We start from the raw sequence: 13975 nt of genomic DNA, 5'->3' as shown, positions 1-13975 counted from the left end.
GACAAACAACCCCCGGAAGGGGTTGGGACGGAAGAGGAAGTTCCACAAGGCAGGAAGCCTGGCGAGGCTGATGCGGGACTTCTTATCCAATCATAAGAAGGTTTAAAGCACGGGCTAAGTCAACTGTCCAGTCTTGAGGACTCGTACTGCATGTTACTCACGTGTGCGGGAGAACATTATAAAAGGGCTTTCTTAGTTGTAATAAATGGGCATTGCTTGGTCACCTTGGTCGTGTGCGTGCTCAGCTCTCCCGCAGAAGAATACATACTGCTCTAATTAATCTCTGGTAAGCACTCCATGTTCATCAAGTGTCCAAGAGCAGTGGAGCAAGCTTGGGGAAAGCTACTGAGTTAGGAAAATGTGCTTTGCACCAAGTACAAATTTCATAAAGGAATCAAATTTGGGCAGGGCAGTGTGAAAAATGGAAAACTGCATTGGTGAAAAAAAAAAAAAAAAAAGTCAGAAAGTTGCCTCTTGCAGAATAGAGGGCACCTAAAGACGGACTGTATTGAAAGACACAAACCTTCTAGAAATCACTATTAAGGTACAAGCTGTATGTATTAATTGGGATCAGCTGCTTACCAAGAGGCCCAAACACCCTGAAGACTTCTCCTTTCTCCATCATCCCTTTACAGTCCTACCTTGAACCGTGCTTCTTGCCCAGCATATCCTGCAAATATGCACCTCATTTCTTCCCTCTTTCTTTCCTAGGTGTTCATCTCCTAAGTGCTCCTTTCTCAAAACTTTTCCATTCTTACACCTGCCTAATTGATAGGAAAACCTTCAGCAAATTCATGCAATGCCTCATTCTCGATCTTCTTTACCTACAGTTCAAAACTGAGTTCCCCACTTGTCTACCCAGATTTTCTTAGCAGTGCTGGATCTAAATGAAATACATTTCTTACTCCCTCCCAAAGCAATTCTCCTCATGGTGAGACACTGCCAGCTCCTGGGCAAGGAGAGAGACTATCACCCTCTGCTGCATCCAGCTTTCTCCATCACCCAGGAGTATGGTTTTCCTTGTTTCTCTCCCTCCTCTTTCCTGTGTTATACTTCTCCAAAGAGGCAAATGAAAAAAAGACCACAACTTTATTTTAGTACAAATTCAACCAGGTGGGCTGCAATTATGACCACCTTTTTAAAGGCTTATCAAAGGCAATTTTTGTCACAGCAGTACCCCCTTCCCCAGGAGCTGGGGACAGCTAGGGGCTCACCATTACCCACTTACAGGTGTCACCTGGGGAAGCACATCCATCAGTGTCACACTGTACCTGTAGTTGTTCATCTGGATATTTTAACTAACACCCACTGAGAGAACACCTAATCCCTCTCCCAGTTAAACCCCGGTAAAACCAGTGCCTTTCCTTCAGCTCTGAGAGCAGTGGGTTTTGATTTCAAAGCACTTTGAACTAGATGATAAAAACCCAATCCTCTTTTAACTGGATTCAAACTGTTAAGCACATAGGCAGAACTGCCGCGTGTATTTCTTTTTTTCCAGCAGCAGAAACGCTGCTGATGTGAGCCGCATCTTCAAAAGTCCCCCATGGATGCAGCTGCTCCCCGTGGCAGCGTGCTGTTTCCTTCCCATTTCCAGTCCTGCTGTTCTCCTTTATTTTAATCAAAAGGCTCCCCTCTGTGAACTGGGTGCAGTTGCAGTATGTCTGCCTGGCTGGCACAGTAAAAGGACTCAGCACTGAATTTAGCAGCTTTCCATTTGCCACCAGCAATACAGAGCACAGAAACGCTGCTGCGCACCTTGGTGTGACATAAAGCATGATGATGCAGAGGAGCAAAGAGGGCAGCTTCTACCTAATTCCCATGGATTTTTACTTCAAATCTGAAAACAAATCTAACATACAAAGGAGCCCAAGTGGTCCTAGTTTTCACACACCTGTTGCAGTTTCAAATTATTCCCCAAAGCTACTCCTTGCTAGCAGACATAGTCATGGCAGGAGGCATTGCCTTGCTTCTGAGTGAGAGAAAAGCACTAATTTTAGCAGAGCTGGACTTGAAAGGGAAATGGGCAATCTGTTTTTGCTAATGGCTGTAAAAAGTATAGGAAACCAGCTTGCTGGTCCAATGTGAGAGTGTGACCATCATGTTGCCTGTTGGGGGGAAGCCTACTGTTCCTGCTTTGTTTTAAAAAATCAGTGGGAACAGAATTAGGCAGTTATGGGGAAGAGGTGTTAGTAGAACCCAGACAAGAAGAAGTCAAAGGACTTATCCTGCCTCTTCCAGCCTTCTTTCATTTGCTAATTGTTCCTTTCAATATTACCCTAGCAATGTGTTTTCCAGCTCTTTATCTTGAGCCATTATGACATTTCTCAGGCAACATCACCATATTGACTTCCAGGCTCATTTTCACCTTTCGAACAACTCCAGCTCCTGCTCCTCCTTGCATACCACCAGGATCCTCCCCCTTTGCCTTGCTCCCCGGAGTGACTTTGCAGCCTGTCACACTGCCAATGCTCTCCTCATCACTCATTCCCTTTCATTTAATTTCTCTCAGGTGACCTTCAATCCCACCAGCCCTGTCTGTGGACTGGACTCTTCACTCAACCTGGCATGGTGCAGGGACATAAATATAAAGCTATTGCATTGAATGTCTGAGGCCACTTATTTTGGTACCTCAGGAGGATGTTTGACTCACGAGACTCAACAGCAGTCGGTGACACACAGGGGAACGGTTAGAGTTCAGCAGGCTTTGGAGAAATTAGGTTACCTATGGAGGCTCCTAAATATACGGTTCGGCACTTACAAAAATCTTGACCTCCTCAAGACATCAAAATACTCAAAAAAACAACAAACAAAACCCTCTATTCGACCGTTACAATGTTAGTTCTTCTTTTCTAGGGCATGATATTTTTCACAAACAAGACTTTCTCCAGTACGTATCTCCCTCCAAATTCAGATGTTGCTGTACATGCCAAAGGATGATTTTCTCATTCTGACAGCAGCACGTGTGCCCCACCAGCAACTCCAGTGCTGCAGAGAAGCTGGGCACTGAGATGCTGCTAAAGCCAAGGTACAGAGCTTCTCCCCAGCTTGCTCCTGCAGAATATATTAATTTTTAAAAAAGCCAAATTGATTTCTCATTTCATTCTCTCTAACAGTAATGAACAAAACAGCTACATGGCAGAAATGCTCTCTTCTATGGCCTATTACAGTATGTTAAAACGCCATTAATTCCCAGGTTTTCTGTCTTTAGTGAATAGGTTACTGTCACCGCTGAACTTCAGCAATTGCCCAGCAGCTGAAAGTCAGGAGCAGGGCAACTTCTCTTCAGTGCTCTCAGAGTACAGGTATGCAGAAATCTCTGAAGAAGATGATCCAGGATGGGGTCTAAAATAAAAATTATGGTTCAAATGGTTTAACATTTTTCTTTCTTATTGTGGCAGCTGTGAAAGAGCATGAGCCCTTCTCTATTCTGCTTTGCCAACATAGGATGTCTCTTCATGAAGGCATTTTGATTAAGAACAGTAATCAGCCATCTCTAAAGCACATGGACGTTTCCTCTGACACCAACACTACCTAAAAATTGTGCTTATTTAACTACCATCCATGTATTCATGAATCACAACAGAGGGTTTCCAAAGGCCATCCCCAGAAAAACATCCACATCCCTCATCTGACAGCACCTGAGTTCAAGCGTGCCTGAATGGAGGTGCAGCCTCTTCCTAAAGCAGACACCAAATACACAAAAGACTGCAAACTGCATTGCCCAAGGAAGACAACTTTGTTCCTCTGATGACAAACAGAAGGATGAGGGTTTTTTTCATGCCAACAGCCCAACCTTGCCAAGGGAAAGGCTCCTGCTGCCTTACGATTTGGATGGTTGCTTGGAAGCAGTCAGTCATTTGGCCCGTGGTTGATCAGCCCAGAGAAGCCTGCACTCCAGCTAACCATGTTATAGCTGTTTAGCAGCGCAATTTTAGTCTTGAGGGCTGTCAAAGCAGTACCTTAATGCAAATCTTTTTCACAATGAAAAATATTAGCATTTACAAAGTTCTTAATATCTATGCAAAGCAAACTATAAATAATTCATTTACTCCAGAAGCATCTGCATCATTTGAAATGCATCAGTGCTTTTATCAATACAGTGCAATAGATTTACACTGCACAGAATAGACTTGGGGGCATTTGGGCTATCCAAGTATTGTTGATCTGAGCATTATTTACTAAAGGTAAACTGAAATAAATTACCTCAGTTACTACACAACGATTTTTTTCAGCATGGTAAATAAAACTTATTAGTTCTAGGTCATTAAATTCAATATTAGACTTTAAAAGAGCCTAGAGATTCTATGATGTTATTAGTAAAACATGCAACAAAACATATGTGCTTCAGTATTAAAGATAAAAGAATTACTCTATTATATTTAGATTTAGTTATGAGTGCATTTTTCAGAAGGACTTTTGAGATAAAAGCCTAGCTGCCATTCTCAGATGCGAGCTAAGCACGCAATGATTCTGGCTCTCACTGAGTGGCAGGTTTCCAAATAACTAAGCCATTTCAGAAAATGTCATTCAGAACCTTTTGCTAATTTACCCACTATTCCTCTTCGGATAAGAATAAATAGTATTTTGTTAGTGTTGCAGGTGAAGCAGGTGGGCAGGGACCTTGGAGAGTCGGGCTTGATTTTCAGAATTTTTAAAGTCAACTTCCTATGACCCCAAAATGTGTCCTTTGGTGTCCTGTGCCTCAGTGCTCCTCACTGCTTGAATATATTGTGCTTTTCATTTCAACCTTTATTCTTCTCATTTGACTACAACCTCTCTGCAAGGACTGTCTTGATGTGTCTGGCCAGTGTCTAGCACAAAGAAGATGCACTCCTAGTTGGAGCCTCCAGTCACTAACACACAGCCAAAAATCCTGGCAACAGCCACTGCTACATACACTCTGTCTTGCAAGATGCCAGCACCAAGGCTGGGAAAACATCCTCCAAAAAGTAACTGATGACAGCACACTGCATCCAGTCAATCCAAATAACCATGGGCAGTATATTATAGGCTGCTACTATGTTCTTCTAACTACAGTAGCAACATTTCGATGTGGGCAAAATGTATTTGCCATTAAGTACAAAGACAGAAGATAAGCATAAGCCTTTACAAGTGGGATATATGACTCAGTCTCTACTGCTTACCTTGACGTTGGGCATGATGCCGCCTCCCCATTAAAAAGCAGGAGTACTCCCGAGATGCTGGGAGGCAGATTCACAGATGATGGGAATCACTGCAGCTCCATAGGGCCACAAAGTCAGCACTCCTAACCCAACCAGCTTCTCAGGCCAGGTCCAGGTAATGACTAGCACTTTTTGTTTTCAGAAGAAATCAGACAACTGAGCTGTTCGTCAGCATGAAATGCCAGCACCTTTCTTTATGCTTTTTCTTTGTCCACCGTTACACTGCAGCATCCTAGCAAGCTTTTCAGAAACCTGAGGCAAAATCCTGTGTGAGAGAAACTACAGGAAAAGCCCTGTAACTGTGAAGCCTAATTACAAAGTAATGCAGAGCTTGAGAGCAGACCTGCTAAGCCGTTAGAGACTAGACTAACGAGTGGGCCATCTGTCCTTAGGGAGAGGGCTAACAAAAGGCCGGCAAAGGACACACCTGACAGTGTATGGAGGAGGATATGCAAATGAGGAAATGTCCAAATACAACATTTAAGATACACTGTACGAAATGAGCTGCTAATTGGAGCTTGTATGCATGCTTAGCATACGGACAACATAATTATAGTTGTAGAGGAAAGGGAAGTTCACAGTGGAGGATGGTAATAGAACTGGTGCGGAGTGCAATGCACCGAGTGATGAGCAGCAACGTGCAAGAGGATGCACGGGATGGAAAGCGCTGGAACAGAGACACAGTTCAGACTTCGCAGTTGGACTGCAGGGTAGAAGGATGCTGTCTGAGCACCAGTATAAGCTCAAATTTCCTGTACTACATTGCTATATACCTACTATACTACACTACTATATACTAAGTTGTCCTGAAGAGTGAAACCTTCACAATAAATCCAGTGTTTACTTATGCTACAGGGCAAATGTAAGTGATCGCAGTCCCTGGAAGTAGAACTAGAACCAAGATCTGGAGCAATCAGTTCTGGTCTACAAACGCGTTGCTCCCCTCTGGAGTGCTCTTAATGGAGTCAACAACAATAGCTGGGGCAGTAGAAGACAGTGAAAGCAGCAGCTAATTGAACAAAATATTATTTCCTCTCCTTAAATCACTGGATAAAAATGCAAACCAGAATTTGAAATTACAGGTGGCATTACAGAAATTCTAAGAGGTTCAAAGTTCCACCTTTGACACATCTCTCACTTAAGTAAAATACATTACAATTCAAATATAAAAGATGCAAACATAGCCACAAATCAGCCACAAGTTGTGATTGAAAGCTTAGAGAAAGCCTGTAAGCTTTGCATTGGAAAAGTAGTTATGTCAGCTTTAAGACTGGTTCTCCCTTTTTTCTTTTTCCCCCTTTTTTCCATAGCTCCTTTGAGATCGATGGAATGACAGAGCTATTCATCATAAATATGTTATTTTTCCATTTGCCCACTGCAAAGCAAGAAAATGCTTAAGCATAAGCTCATCCCATCAATTTCAGTGAGCTTTCAGCATATTTTTAAGGGGAATCCTGAATAGAAATACTTTTTTTTTTTTTTAATGATTATTTTAAAATTTGCTGTAAGACTCATTCAAGTCAAAAGAAAGATCTTGCTCCTATGGAAGGTTTGAATCAGATGCTCCCTTACTGGGAAGAACACAGATATTTTTTACTGGCTGAAATATTTTGGAAGCAAATCCCTCACATGATTCAAATACTCCTAAACATGCAACACACTTCATCTTTGGTAAGCTTATCAAACTCGCATCTTCTGCAATAACAAAGAGGGAAAGGAAGAAGATAGAGCTTTGAAGAGTCAAGAGGACTGAATTTTGCAGATCTCTGAATGACCATGATATTTTGCCATATAATTAATAGGAGAAGAAGGGGAAGAAGGACTGAAAACAGCTACCTATATTTTAACAATTGTGTGGATTCCCCACAAAACATCAACTCATTTTGTGAGCTGACATCCAATTTTAAATGTGCAATTTTTAAATATGTTATTTTTCTGCCAAGGCATTCCAGCACTCTTGTAAGTTTTATTAGTTTGGCTTAGGCATTTTCAGAGTCTTTCACTTGCATTTTAAAATCTGAGAATAAGAGACCAATAGGAATGTGTGCTTGGGAATCAGGCTACTGGTCTTTCATCTTGCTTACCAGGGACCTTAATCAAGATTTCACCACTTAGACAGCTAGAGAGAGCTGCGAAAAGCAACTATAATGTAGAAATGTAATTAATGTTCTAAAATTACTTTGGGTCCTTGGTTGAATGACATTGCAGACTAGCATCTTGCCCTTAAATGTGAAGTCACCCTTGGGTAAATCTACAGAATCTATTGGCTTCATAAAATTTCTCTAGACATATTAAAACCAGTGTCAGTGGTATGGGTAGCACAGCAACAGAACAAGTCCTCCTAAAATATCTGTGCAAGTTTGCACAATACTACTTTCTGCTTTGTCCTTTACAGAAACAATATTTTAGCAATTTCAGATCAGGCAAGACTGATGCTAAGTTGAGCTGGAGTCAGTGAGAGTACATAATGTAGGGAGATGGAGTTTAAAACACGTCAAGATCAGAGTCTTAATAAGAGTGTATAAGGCATCAGTATGTGATCATAACTGGAAAAGCATGAGAAATACTGTTTTTTCACAGAAGACTGCTGTTTTGTGGAAAATATGCCTTACATTCATGTAAAGCTATACTCATCAAAGGGGCATGTTATACATAGCTCCATGGAAATACTTCGTTTTCCGTTCCTGCAAAAGTTTATTTAATTCATTATCATTCCCTCGTACTCTAGCAAATAAAAACACACGCAGTTGGGGTCTCAATCAAACACCTCTTCCTTCATTAGGGATATTAGGGATATCAGTGCTATTAAAAAAAAGGATCCTAAGCAACTAATTCTGAACTGCAATGCAGTTAGTATTTCTGTAATTATTATTCCTAGTGAGTGGTTATGGGGAGCATCACTGCCCCAGATTACACAACCTGAAGAGCAACTGTCCATCGGCAGGTGTGTTTGTGAAGGTGCATATTGCCTGCAACTGCTTTCCCCTGTAGCTGAATTGGTGGGAGAAGTTGGAGACAGCTGTGCTGAGGGCAGCTGGGGAAAATGTTCACTCAGCGCTACCCTTTAACACTCTCCCTTTTCATTACAGGTATTAAAATTGTTCCCAACGGGCATAACAGACAAGGAAGGCCAAACATGAGGAAGAATGCTATCCAGTTCCCCATTAAATTCAAAAGAAAAATTAATAACTTCAGTGATAATAGGAGTTGGACAGGAACCCACATGAACAGCATACCACAAATCATTTTATTTTTGCCAAAGCTTGTTCAGACTGCAGCAATTTCCAGTGAGAGCTGGAATCTACATCCCCCAAAACAGCTCTATTCCAGCAAATACTACATGCATTAATTCAAGTATTATTTGGTTTTCCCCTGACTAGAAAATATAAGGCAGCAGAGGATAAAAAGAGCACATGGCTTGCGTGCAAGGACCAGTCCAGCTGCTGCTGGACCACTGCTTGTTGCTTAGCAATGCTTCACCTCTCTGCCAGAAAAAAAAAAAAAAAGTTCGATGACAGAATATAAACCTGAAGGGTTTTTATTTTTTAATTTTATTTTTTATTAAAATAGTGACTGATAGTGCTCCAACCACTTCCTTCAACCATGCCCTACATCACCTACTGAATGCTGGAAGCTCTCTGGGACAAAGGCTGTAGTTTTCAATGCCTACCTATGAGCCCATTGGAGAGCCCTAAATAAAAAAATTATAAAAACAGAGCAGTGCTGTTTGCATATTTATCAGGAGGAAAGCTGGAATAGAAATCTGGGGATTGAATTTTTGGGCATGGTTCTGAGCAAACAACTCCAGCTGCCCTTGCTTGAGCAGAGAGTTGGACAAGATGATCTCCTGAGATCCTTTCCAAACCCAACCACTCCTTGATTCTGCAGTTCCAGGAACAAAATAAAGAACAGGAGGAATAAAGAAGGAAATAAAAAAGATACACCTAGAGAGCAAGGAAGCAAAGCAAAGACACAGCAACACATTCATGCCTCACTCACCAGTTATCCATTTAGCCTCTGGGTCATGAATTTTGAATTCATCACTGAAGAGATCTTCCACTGTTATCTTCTTCTTTTGAGACAAGCTGTTATCTTCAACTGTAAAACATTCAAAACCAAACTGCCATTACTTCAACTTTTAAATGTATCTGAAAGTACAGCAACAGTGAATAGTGCCATGTCATATATCACTCAGAAATGGTCTACATTAAGCTTTCTGTCACACATAAGCCCCTTCCCATTGCCAACATTATAAAAGTACCATCTAGTGGTTCACAAATAGAAACCTCCTAGTTGTTTATGCCTGGACTCAGCAACTACACAAAGACCAAGATACAGTCCAAAACACACAGTTTCAGACATAACCTGATCAAAAAAGATTTTAAGTCATGAAAACACAATTATACATGTCATAGTGCTATATAATGATGACTAGTCTGAAGAATATTAAAGCTACTTAACACTAAGACCATTCTGAAATCATTAGTTAAATTTTTAAAAAAGCAGTTAAAAGTGACCAAGTTTTTATAGCTTTTTTATTTCCTTAAAAACTGTCACACACAAGCACAGTTGGAAAAGTATTTAGCCTTATAAGGGTAAGCCTCATAGAAATTATTTCAAGAATTCACAAAAAATTTTCCATGGGAATCAAGACACTTGGCTGCAGAAATGTTTTTGAAAAATCTATGAGACATAACCCTAAATCCTTAGATGCTGCATAACTAGTCCATATTAATTTTCATTTTTAGTGAAAGGATATAGAGTTTCATTTGCAAACATGGAAACCTGGACAGCTTTTACACTGAAGAATCAGACTGCCAGTTTAAGATGTTGTAAGATCAACTTGCAATAAACAGTGTCCTTCATTTAGTTCATTCTTCCTAACTCTACAGTGTAGCACTCCACTTTCCCCACAAATACTTGCTGTATGTCTTCCTCTGCTGTCCTTCATACAGTCCTCTCCACATTTCTTGTGATTCAGTCAGAGATTGCCAACAGATTTCTGATGCAAAACACAACCTGATGAATATCCAGAACTGATTTCTTTCTGCGTATGTATTATTGTTACAAGGAAATCTGTCTCGTCTAGGATGTCACCAAGACTAAACACCCAAAGCCAACTGAATAAAACCAAGGCACAAATTTAACCACTTAAAATTTGCTGCAGCTAGCATCTTCTCCTATGAAAAATTATACCTTTGCATTTCTATCACTACCTCTCCACTATATAACAATTTTCATAAGCACAACATAGAGGCTCCTGGGCCTATAACTGAAGTGTGCATGTGGAATCAATGGATTCTTGGACCTTACAGATGAAGAGTATATATATATATATTACATCACAGAACTCTATAGTGGGTGCTCAGTTAATATGAAAATGAATGTTCATTTTCTCAAAGCTGAAACTTAGAAAAAAACTAAATCAAACAATTTTGATTAATATATTCCTTCATTCCTTTTTTTCCCCCAACAGTATTTTTTTTTTTGTTATGACAACCAGTCACCTTCCATGAATAATTTGTTTTCAACATTCCATTTTTTGCTGAAAAACTATTTTCATAGAAACCTTTCAGTCCGTTTTAAACACATTTGCTCTTTAAAGGAACACGAGGCCACATTCCGAGTATTTCCACAGCAGGATTTTGTGCTTCAGCATCTCTCCTCACTACAGAATCCTCATGCCTGAGGTCTATTGATATCATGCAGCCTTAGCTATCTTTTAACATTGTTTAGTACTAAACTTTTTATATTGAACACACTCATGATTAGGAACAGTGGAATCAGACTCTCTGAAGCCATTTATTAGAGGAAATATGTCTTCTTTACTACACTAAATGGAAGCCCCTGGGCTACCTGAGACCACTGACAATTACATATGAGCAGTGTTTTGTTCCACTAAAAGATGTTTCAGTACAAACTATCATTTTTAACAAATTAAAATATATTCTTCAATTTTCGTATTTTTTCCAAGTCTAACTGAGGTTTCAATCTCACTGCTCAATGTGGCTTCCAAATACCAAGACACATTAATACAAGCCCTCAGCCAAATCCCTCTGTGTAACAGTATTGTGCTGAGTTCTTCTGCATAATTTTATTTATTAAAATTGAAAATACAGGTCAGAGGAACTCCAGGAAACGGTTCCAGTTAGTTCTCACCATGGTGCAAGGCCCCAGCACAGGATACCTGAGGAGATGAGGCAGTGCAGAGCAGGAGGTCAGAGTCCACATACAGCCCTGGACTTACTGTTGTTTCAAGAGCCACTTCCCAAATGTCACCCCAAGAAACATGAACACCCTCTTCCCCACCACGAGGGCATCCAACAAACATGTTGGCATCCAGCAAACCTCTGTGCTAGAGATTTGGGAAGGGGCGGGCTGGGATGTCCTGCTCATTCCCTCTTTCTGTGCAGGATGGGGTCTGGGAGCTGCCCCACCTTTATATCTCTGCAGCACTGCAAACTCCTCATAAGGGACAGTAGGAAGAGGGAGAGGTAGCACCTGAAGCATGCACAACCAGGAGCCTCCCTAAGGCATGCTGTTGAGACTCCCTCACTGTGTCCTGCAGTGAGCTGTAATAGCTGAAATAGGTCCCATAATGAACCACGGACAACATTAATCTCAGCCATAGTGCTGGGGAGAAAACAAATAACTAAATAATCAATCAATCAATCAATTATTTTTTAGTAAAAAATTCAGATTTACTGACTTGTCACCTAACACACAGGTAAATCAGAGAACTCCTTAAGAATGCCTACTCCATTCCTTTGGCCCCAGAGGAGACATTTATGGTGGAAGAAATGCAATTGCAGGATCTCAGGTAGCCCACCCTGTCCTGAGCAGCAGTTTCTGAGCATGTCTTAAAGCATCTAACTGAGCTGGTGGACACAAATTGTGTCCACACCCAGCTGCAGAGACCTTGATGCCTCCTTGGGTTTATGGAAGGAGGGGATCAAGCATGTGCCACCACCTCTTTTTCACTCATGTCCCCTGCCCCCAGCAGACCCAGATAGCAGCTGCCAACTGGGGACTGACAGCACAGCGGCATGGCACGGTGCAGGTGCCACAAGGACTTGTGGTTTGAGTGCCAAATCAGAAACCCACCATCCAAACAACAAACTTACATGCTGAGAAAACCAAGTGAAAACCATGTCTGTTTAATTTTTCATTTAATATTAAAGGCATGATGGGAACCCTGTGTTGGTCAGACCTTTTCGGTTCATCTTTCCGCACTTCATCCTTGAAGTCAGCACACCCAAAAGAACATGGGCTGAAAACCTTCCTCTCCAGAACACAAACAAAACAAAGATCCTCCAGAAACCCAGAAAACTCAAACAGAAAAGGCCTATGAGCTGACCTCTCCCTGCCTGTTTTGCCTCTGCAGCACCAATCCTTTCTTTCGAGCTCTGTCTCACTTCCAGCAATGCTCAGAGGCTGCTTGATGGCTTAGAAAGCTTCAGTCACCTTTGGGTGCCCACTTTCTTTCTGTCATCCTTGGGGCTCAGCTACAGGTCAGTGTCAGATGCTTTTTTCACACACCTCCTGGGCTATTGTGCATTGCAAGCACATGGATGAGTGTACATCCGTGAATGTCCACCTCTCAGTCTCCAGCACACCAGGAACTCCCTTCCCACCTCAGCATACCTGCTCGAACCCTGGGCAGACCTAATTCTTCTTTTCCCTCAAAGGACCTCTCTGTACCCAAAAGGCATTGGCCACAAGGCAAACAGGGAGCCTTTCTCCCTTCTGTAAAATCCCACTTTTTTTTAATGGCATATAATATATAATAAATTATATATATATAATATAATAAATTATATATATATAATTTATATATAAGAACTGTGAACAAATCGATTATACTCCTTCACAGCTGGTCACAGGATATCTCCTTGCTCTTCACAACTAACAAAAGTCATACAAAGCTTTCTAGGCAATGCATTTGGCTATCTGACAGCATGCTGTGGATTAATGCTATGCAATGACTACCTCGGTACCATCTCTGAAAAACATTTCCTATGAATTCTGTAAATATTTTAATATGGAGTTGGGTGTACTTCTTTTTTTCAGCTAAAGGTCAGATTTGAAAGGGGAAAACTTGATGTGTATCTCCAGAAAGCTTTAAATATCAGGAACAGATGTGCAGGAAGTCCTTGTTTGCCTCCATTTCCAAACAGAGGGGACTAGAAAGCATCCTCTTCCTCAGCAAAATATCTAATGGAATTTGGCGAAGGTTTTCTTAATCAAAATTTCTGTATGATTGGGTCTTCAGCTTTGATATGTGTGTGTGTGCGCAAGCACACGTGCATATCTATAAACTTTTACATATCTTTATATAAATACACAAACAACATTGCTAGGATGGGAACTCATACAGGTGCCATATGCTGTGACAAGTGAGCAACCACCAATTAGGAAAGGCTCAGTCCCACACTTTCATCATTTGTATAAATAGGTTCACATTTTTCAAAGGTGGGTGGAATGGCAAGACTCACACACACATGAAATCAGAGTCCCTCAGCGTAGGCAGCTGTGTGCATACGGTGTACTATAGTGTAATTAAATGCAAAGTTTCAGCAGTTACTGCTTCTTTTGAGAACAGTGCTCTAGAATACCAAAGAATATAGAAATCACAGAAATGTTGACATTTTATTAGGATTTTATAAAATAAGACCTAAACATTCGCCAGCAATAAAGCACTGCTACTGTAATTATAATGTCTGCTGAATGCAAAGAGCACTCTTCCCAGTTTATGAGCTAATCTTAAAGCCGGGTGAGTGACCTGCCTTTGA

At 41.0% G+C, this 13975-nt stretch overlaps 1 protein-coding gene across 6 annotated transcripts in view; it reads right to left on the bottom strand.

The window, feature by feature from the left end:
* Positions 1 to 13975, bottom strand: part of DPP6 (dipeptidyl peptidase like 6) — a 567835-nt gene that overhangs the window by 164750 nt on the left and 389110 nt on the right. For all 6 annotated transcript variants that reach the window (XM_074899909.1, XM_074899911.1, XM_074899908.1 and 3 more), the window contains exon 3: positions 9183 to 9281. In XM_074899909.1, coding sequence (XP_074756010.1) covers positions 9183 to 9281 — 99 coding nt within the window. The remainder of the gene's footprint in view (positions 1 to 9182; positions 9282 to 13975) is intronic.

This window comes from Athene noctua, chromosome 2, assembly GCF_965140245.1.
Source record: "Athene noctua chromosome 2, bAthNoc1.hap1.1, whole genome shotgun sequence".
In the NCBI taxonomy this organism is placed as follows: Eukaryota; Metazoa; Chordata; class Aves; order Strigiformes; family Strigidae; genus Athene; species Athene noctua.
This window is presented reverse-complemented; position numbering and strand designations above follow the sequence as displayed.